At 39.6% G+C, this 8,697-nt stretch overlaps 1 protein-coding gene across 1 annotated transcript; it reads left to right on the forward strand.

Annotated features, from left to right (window-relative positions):
- Window positions 1-6,377: 6,377 nt before the first annotated feature.
- On the forward strand, window positions 6,378-8,428 carry LOC122028789 (probable inositol oxygenase). The gene is made up of 11 exons (XM_042587682.1): window positions 6,378-6,573; window positions 6,669-6,762; window positions 6,842-6,923; window positions 6,998-7,202; window positions 7,280-7,339; window positions 7,429-7,481; window positions 7,559-7,681; window positions 7,758-7,827; window positions 7,901-7,979; window positions 8,077-8,158; window positions 8,238-8,428. The coding sequence occupies exons 1-11, from the start codon at window positions 6,543-6,545 to the stop codon at window positions 8,262-8,264; spliced, it is 906 nt and encodes a 301-aa protein (XP_042443616.1). The 5' UTR covers window positions 6,378-6,542; the 3' UTR covers window positions 8,265-8,428.
- The last annotated feature ends 269 nt before the right edge of the window (window positions 8,429-8,697 follow it).

The following is an 8,697-nucleotide window of genomic DNA, read 5'->3' on the forward strand; positions in this document are numbered from 1 at the left end:
TCGTGGCTAATAACTTCCAAAGGAGAGGCTTGTACTCACGGAGTTATCTTGAGGAGCTTAGCATGGATATGAATAGAGGCAAGATTCGACAACATTGCTACAGTTGATGCCCTTCTCATTACAGGTCATCCGTAAGATATACCTAGAATAATTATTATTCGTTTTCATTTTGTTTTATTATCTTGTCCAGCGTGATTGTATCCTGCATGCATGTGGTGTGTGTGTGTTGTAATAAATTAGATTTATTTATGTTTTAGTCTTCTGATATGCATGTTTTAGCACACACTGCATCGGGCATAACCCAACAGGCAAGAATGATGATGATGCAGAGGTAAGTAAGGACATCTAGCGACCCCCCCCGCCCCCCCCCCCCCCAAAAAAAAAAAAAAAAAAAAGGAGAATGTAGGCCTTTTGTCCGGACAAGTATTGTGGTGTGAAGACAATGAATCAAAGCATGTTGAGGCTTACGAGAGAAACTAATTCATGACTGAGTCCTAATCGGGGGAATAAGTGGTGACTCTGCCCCTGACTGAGAAAATGCTCAATCCAAGACTATGTCTGAGTTGAAAGAGAATAATAAGCTCGATTTTACGACTCTCGAGTATCTATATATGGAGTCAAAGAGAGTATTGATATACAACTATATCTGAGTTTGGAGAAAATAATAAGGTTGATCTCACAATTTCTGAGTACTCATAGAGTCAGAGAGAGAATAACTCGATCTGCAACTATGTCCAAATCATAAAAGAATAATAATAGTCGGTCTCATGATTCCAGAGTACCCGTGGAGTTAGAGAGAGATTAACTCAATCAACGACTACGTCCTAGTCGGGAAAAATAATAATGGTCGATCTCATGACTCCCGAGTATCTATAGAGACAGAGAGAGAATGACTCATCTGTGATTATGTCCGAGTCAGGAGAGAATAATAAACTCAATCTCATGACTCTCGAGTACTTATGGAATCTAAGAGAGAATAGCTTGATCCACAAATATATATGAGTCGGGAGAGAATAATAAGGTCGATCACATGATTCCCGAGTACCCGTGGTGTCTAAGAGAGAATGACTTGATTCGCGACTATGTCCAAGTCAGGAGAGAATAATAAGCTCGATCTCATGACTCCCAAATACCCGTACAATTGGAGAAAAAATAGCTCGATCTGTACCTATGTCCGAGTCGGCCGAATAGAATAATAAGGTCGATCTCATGACTTTCGAGTACTCGTGGAGTCAGATAGAGAATAACTCGTTCCATGACTATATCTAAGTCAGGAGAGAATAATAATGATTAATCTCATGACTCTCGAGTATTCATAAAGTCGAAGAGAGAATAATTTAATTTGCGACTATGTCCGAATCAGGAGAGAATAATAATAAACTCGATTTCACAACTCTTAACGTATAGTCAAAAAGAGAATAGTTCAATCCACAACTATATCAAAGTCAAGAGAGAAGAATAAGTTTGATCTCATGACTACCGAGTATCCATGAGGTCATAGGGATAATAACTCGATCCATGACTATGTTCGAGTTGATAGAGAATAATAAGCTCGATTTCATGACTCTCGAATATCCGTGAAGTCGAAGAGAGAATAACTCGATCTGCAACTATGTCCGAGCCGGGAGAATAATAATGGTCAATCTTATGACTCCTGAGTATACATGGAGTTAGAAAGAGAATGTCTCGATCCACGACTATGTCCAAGTCGGTAGAGAATAATAAGCTTGATATGATAACTTTCGAGTTCCCATGAAGTCGAAGAAAGAATACCTCAATCTCACGACTCCCGAATACCCATGAAATTGGAAAGAAAACAATAAGTTTGATCTCACAACTCTCGAGTACCCATGAAGTCGAAGAGAAAATAGCTCGATCCGCAACTCCCGATTTCTCATGAAGTCAGACAGAGGATAACTTAATCAGTGACTGTATCCAAGTTGGGAGAAAATAATAATGGTCAATCTCACGACTCCTTAGTACAAGTGGAGTCGGAGAGAAAATAATTAGATCTGTGACTATGTCCGAGTCAGGATAGAATAGGATGAGGCTCATTGTATGACGAGTGACTTAGATTTCATGGGCATACGTATAGACTCGGTGTACAACCTGAGTGACTTAGATTTCGTGGATGTATGCATAGACTTCCATGTATGACCCAAGTGTCTTCGATTTTGCGGGAGCACACATAGACTCAGTGTATGACTTGAGTCTTCAATTTCGTGGGAGCACGCATATACTGGGTATATGACCCAAGTGTCTTAGATTTTATGAAAGCATGCATAGACTTTGTGTATGCCCTGAGTGACTTATTCAACAACCACAGTGAAGTACCTGATGTGAAGTTTTGAGGTGACCTCGTCATTGTCTGGATGATACCAACTCGATCCCTCAACTCCCGAGTACCAGTGGAGTTGGGGGGAGTATAATTCAATCATAGTCAGCAGAGAATAATAAGCTCGATCTCATGACTTCTAATTAGTCATGGAGTCAAAGAGAAAATAACTTAATCCCTTAACTTTCAAATGTCCACAGAGTTTGAAAAAGAATAATAAGCTCAATCCCTTGACTCTCAAATGCACGCGAAGTTGAGGAGATAATAATAGACTCGATTTCATGACTTCTGAGTGTCGATGGAGTCAGAGAGATAATAATAAGTTCGATCTTACTACTCCCGAGTACCATTGGAATTGGAGAGAGAATAAGAAGTTCGATCTTATGACTCTCAAGTATCGGTGGAGTCGGAGAGAGTAGTAAACTCAATCTCACGACTCCCAAGAACCAATGAAGTCAGAGAAAGAATAATAAGTTCAATCTCATGACTCTCGAGTATCAGTGGAGTCTGAGAAAGAATAATAAGTTCGATCTCACGACTCCTAAGTACCGTTGGAGTTGGAGAAAAAAATAGTTTGATCTGCGACTATTGCCGAGTCAAGAGAGATATGTCGATAGACTGGCCTTGTCCAAGATAAAGGGAGCTTTTAGAAGTACCTCAGAATTGATAGACAATCTATCGGAGATTTTGAGAATTAGCCGAATTTAAATACATAAAATTAAATTCAACTTATCTATTGAAATGACATTAGCTAATAATCTTAGGCTGCCAGCGGGGGCTGGTTTCTACTAAGTGCAGACTGCACAGTGCCGAGCAGGTAGAGCGACCAAGCGGCTGAGCAAGCAGAATAGTAGAGTGGCTGATCAGGCCGAGAGATACAGAGTAGCCGAGTGTGCAGGATGGCCAAGTCGTAGATCAGACCGAGTGATCGATCGAATAGAACAACCTCACAGTAAAAGGCAGGACGACCTAATGACAGAGAGGCCGGGAGGACGGTCGGGTGGACAGAGCAGCCCGAGCGACAGAGAGGTTGAGCAGGCGAGCATCAGAGAGACCAAGTGGGCAAGCGTTCAGCTGAGCAGACAGAGTGAACGTCTATGCGAGTGAGCGGTCGAACGAATGAAGAGGCCAAGCTGGAAGATTGTCCGAGCAGTAAGATCGTGCGAGCAAAGTCGAGTCACACGACCGAGTGAGTAGAGCAGCAGAGCGGCCGGGCCGCTGGACAAGCGAGTATGCTGCCGGGTGGGCACAATAAACAAGTGGTCGGTCGAGCAAAGCAACAAGGCGGCTAAGCGAGCGAGCGGCTTGGCGGAGAAACCGAACTATCAAGTGAGCGAGCGGTTGGGCAGTCGGCCGGGCAGAGAAACCTAGCTGCCGAGCGAGCGAGCTGACCGAGACTTGCGACGAATGCAATTTTCTTGAAATAGATTCGTCCCACCTCCGGCTATACTTCGTGATTTCTTCAAGTTGTTTGTTTCCCGGATACAATAGTTAATCGTGGCGTACACCAAGCACTGGTGGTCACAACGAACTGAGTGGTACCCGACTGCTATCACGGGTACTCTGTCGAGCAAGAGTTACATGGTAGAGAGAGGGGAACGTAGGTTGAGATCCTCTGCTTCTTCTTGTGTGTGTATGTCAGTCTTTTTGTCCATGATCGCAACCTCCTTATATAAGAGCTCAGATCAATATCAACGTCAATAATCGATTAATGATTATTACTCATCGAGCTGTGAAACGCTAACATTTCACTCGCCTGTTTAAATTCTACATTAATCTTAATACATCTGTTACATACTTAAAATAAAAGTAAAAAGATTTATAGTGGCAAAATGTTGTTATTCCAGTATTCAGCACGCACAAGTCGTGCACGCACACGAGTCAACGTAGTATAGTGTAATTGGGGTCCTAGATTTGTACCCCCTTGCACCCAGCATGAGAGAATCTCTCCCCATGTATTTGTTCATATCATTAATACATGTGAATCAATATAAACCAACTAGAATATCTTAAAACTTCTAATGTGTCACTAAAATCCGATTCACAATGAAACATCTTTCCTCTTCCATCTCTTCTCCATTTACATCACATATATCCAACAAGAATTTCCAGAGGCACTACGATAACATAAACATTTAAAATTATCAATTATAAATGGGTAAGAATCATACTGTGGGGATTAGTAAATCGATCATATGAATTTATCTTAATTCAAATCCCTATCTCGACATGAAGCATAACAAATACGAGTAGTTAGAAAAATAATGCTAGTAATCAAGTTTATGAGAAAAACCACAGGTGTGTGGTTGGAGCAGAGTTGAAGTGAGCAGAAGAGAACCAACGACATGTTGTTATCTGAACTCTGCTTTGATCAAAATACATCCATGAATAATTGATGGTGATCAGAAGCTCATTTCGGATATTACCCCAAGAAGAAACATGTCTTCAAAATCCCATGCATCTGCTTTCTTGTTACTCTTCTTGTAAACAACATGGTCAACAACCTTCAGTTTAGACTATCCCGTTGGTCGTAGCAGAATAAAAAACCAGATGCCGAGAAAAATCAGAATAAAAAACCAAATGCCGAGAACCCTCGCATCGAGCCTTTGCTTTGACTCCAGAAATATTCCCAGAAAATCTCCAGATTTTTTATAGATCTTGTCTCACAATCTGCTTGATTTAATCTTGTATTCGCGATGGAACTTTTTTGGCACAACCTTTTTCCTTCATTCGCGATGGAGAGACTGGGATTGAGAGCAGCAATTGGGCTTGGGAGGAGATGATCTCTTGGCCTTGATGTCATTTTGTAAAACAGAGTAATGACCAGCAAAATTAATAACAAATTTTTAAGATCTCGTTCAAAATCAAAATTCCTCATAGAATAGTTGCTAGTTCTGTGAATTAAGATTTTCCGGCAAAGAACTTTTAGGATAATTGTTATCCTCCCTGACATCAATACTTCGGTTGAATGGTCTCGGAAAGTGGTAGCTTGACATCTTTTGCTCATGTTTCCCATATACTGTACCAAAATGTTCTGTTTTAAAAATCTCATCATGATGATGCAACGATAGAAATCTACCACGACATAAAGAACGATGACGTTGAGACATTTTTCTAAATTCCTTCCCATAGTGTGTCGATTTTTATGATGACTAACAAATATCAAAGAGCTCTCTAATGCCGAAGTCAATATAGTATTTTGATAATAGAGGGAAAAAGTAAAATACTATGGATCAAATTAGAGAATCCCAATGAAAGAGCCTCCCTCCTACCATCACCTTATATAGGAAGAGAAGATCTCATTAGTATCACTTTAATATCTTAGTAATATATAATTAAAGAGTGTCATTTGTAACCATTGTGTCTTTTAATGTTAATAATCCCAGCATGCTGATAGCTCGTTTGGAGGTCGGCAACTCAATGAATCGACAAGATGAGAAGTCAATGAGTCGGCAATTGATTGGCTCAGGAGATCAAAAACTTAGTCGGATTGGCTCAGCTCGACTAGTCAGAGATTATTGATACATCACATAAAGACTATATTGATTGATAAGGACAGATCCAAAAATTGTATTTAGGAGAGGCACAATTCATATAAAATCATAACAATATAATTTATATCAACTAAAAACAAGTAGAACAATTAAAATTTTATCATCAATTAAAACGAGTATCAACAACGTTGTTTCTCATGATTCAATCAATTCATCAGTTTAAAGTCTCTTGAACAGTCCAAACAGAGGCCTCTGAGGTGCATCTGGCACCATCCCGATGAGAAAGAAGTTGGGGGAAAAAAATAATATATTTTTATTAAAAAATAATCGACGTCGTCTTCGTTCGTTTGCCTGTCAACAAAATTAATAGATTTGACACAATGCGGAAACTTTGGCCACCTTGACTCAGCACCACCAAGTCATTACTTTGACACAATAACAATGCACATGTGTCCAAATCTTGCCGTCGTATCCGATAAGATTCCCACGCCATGGCTGAGTAGATTCACTGACCCATCCCATCATCGATTGCCTATTTTGGCTTTTATTAATGGACATCTCCGTTCCAGCCACAGACGAGGAAGAAACTAATTTCCTCCCGTATTTGGTGCTTTCTTCATCGACCAATCTATAAATAATACCTTCCTGTATCTGTTTCGATTATTCCTCCTTGCATCTGTCTTCTCTGTTTGGTTGGATTAATTATTGTAAAGATGACTATCATCATCAACCAGCCTCAGATTGGTACGTTTTGTTTTTGTCGATAGATTGTATCAAAATGTCTTCCATTTGAATCTATTACGTATTGTATATTGGATGATCTGTTGTCGATGCGACAGAGGAAGCCAAGGGCGTTTCCTCCGATTCGAAGGAGTTGTTGTTGGATGGTGGATTTGTGATGCCTGATACAAATGCTTTCGGCCATACTTTCAGGTAATGAATGAAATGATCTGCTTTCGGCTTCCAATTATGTTTTTGATTCTGAATACTCTCGCTTTTGCATCGTTTCCAGGGATTATGATGTTGAATCTGCGAGGCAGAAATCAGTGGAAGAGTTCTACAGAATGAACCATGTTCATCAAACTTATGATTTTGTACGTTTAGGCACGACGACTTTGGTTCTGAAAATTTGGTGGATTCAGTCTTATGAAGCTGTATGTGTGTTCAGGTTAAAAGGATGAGAGAAGATTATGGAAAGTTGGATAGGGTGGCGATGACCGTCTGGGAGTGCATTGAACTGCTTAATGAATTTGTCGACGAGAGCGATCCTGATCTCGATGAACCACAGATTGAGCACTTGTTACAGACTGCTGAGGCGATTAGGAAAGATTATCCTGATGAGGATTGGCTTCACTTGACAGGCCTGATTCATGGTAACCTCTTAATGCATCAAGAATTCTAATGCTCTGAATTAATGAGCTGATTATCATGGTCTCTTAACTTGATTCAGATCTTGGAAAGGTGCTTCTTCATCATAAATTTGGGCAGCTTCCGCAATGGGCTGTCGTCGGTATGCAATGTCAACCTTTCTGTTTACTTTCCTTCCTCATGAAGGCAATTGAATCTACTTGTTTCCTAATATGATGATTCCTCTTCAAGGGGACACATTTCCTGTGGGGTGTGCTTTTGATGAATGCAATGTTCATCACAAGGTATCGATGGCTGGATCCATGTCTAGTTGAATGAATATAACCACCATGTGTTCTGATGTTCATGATCTTTCCTACAGCATTTTAAGGGAAACTCTGATTATCTCAATGCTAAGTATAACACCAAGCTAGGAGTTTATTCTGAGGGTTGTGGACTTGAGAATGTACTAATGTCTTGGGGGCATGACGATTACATGTATCTGGTATGATCTTATGAGTTGTGTGTTAGATTGAGGTCTTCCATTAATGGCTAAAGATGTAGTAATTTGTCGATCTCAGGTGGCTAAGGAGAACAAAACTACTTTGCCTTCAGCTGGCCTATTCATAATCAGATACCATTCGTTTTACCGTAAGTTCGGCAACACTTTGATCACTTGTAATCCAATAACTTGGTTCATCAATCTGATTCCCTTTATCCTCAGCTCTGCACAAGCATGGAGCATATCAGTACTTGATGAATGAGCAAGATAAAGAGAATATGAAGTGGCTTCATGTATTCAAGTAAGATTTGTGAATATTGATTGATATTTTAATTCTTGTTCTTTACTTTTTTGTTTCTGCACCATTAGATGATTCCCTAATATCCATTCCGTTGCAGCAAATATGATCTTTACAGCAAGAGCAAAGTCAGAATAGATGTGGAGAAGGTGAAACCATATTATCTTTCACTCATTGAAAAGGTTTGCATCTCCATTCAGCTTCTTAAATCTACCTCCTGCGAATTTGTGAACGATCCTAAATGTTCTATTGATGTTTCAGTACTTCCCAGAAAAGCTGAAATGGTGAGGCCCTCCTCCTTCACCTGATGCTGTGGACTCGAGAAGCAATTCTTTTGATTAAATAAACATGAGAAATTGACTTGTTTGTGAGATTCTCAGTGTTATCATCTCGATTGTAAAGCTATCTATCTATATATGCTGTAATACTTATTAATAAACAATGCTTGTTCAGATGCTGTTGGCCAATTGGACAAAAGGCACTCACGAGTGGAGATTGCAATTTAAACTCTAGCAAGTTTCTCAAGAATTTCATGGCCAATATAAGAGACATAAAAGTAGAACAAATAGCTATGGTAATAACGAGATTAGTTTTGATTGTTACATATTTCTTTTTAGGTGGATTTATCTATAAGTTATACATATAAATAGTATTGGGGTTCAATTAAAGTTTCACATTGGAAAGATTGGGTAAAGATCATCGGTTTAAAAGGATGTTCACA

The sequence above is a fragment of the Zingiber officinale genome, chromosome 10B (genome assembly GCF_018446385.1).
Source record: "Zingiber officinale cultivar Zhangliang chromosome 10B, Zo_v1.1, whole genome shotgun sequence".
Classification (NCBI taxonomy): domain Eukaryota; kingdom Viridiplantae; phylum Streptophyta; class Magnoliopsida; order Zingiberales; family Zingiberaceae; genus Zingiber; species Zingiber officinale.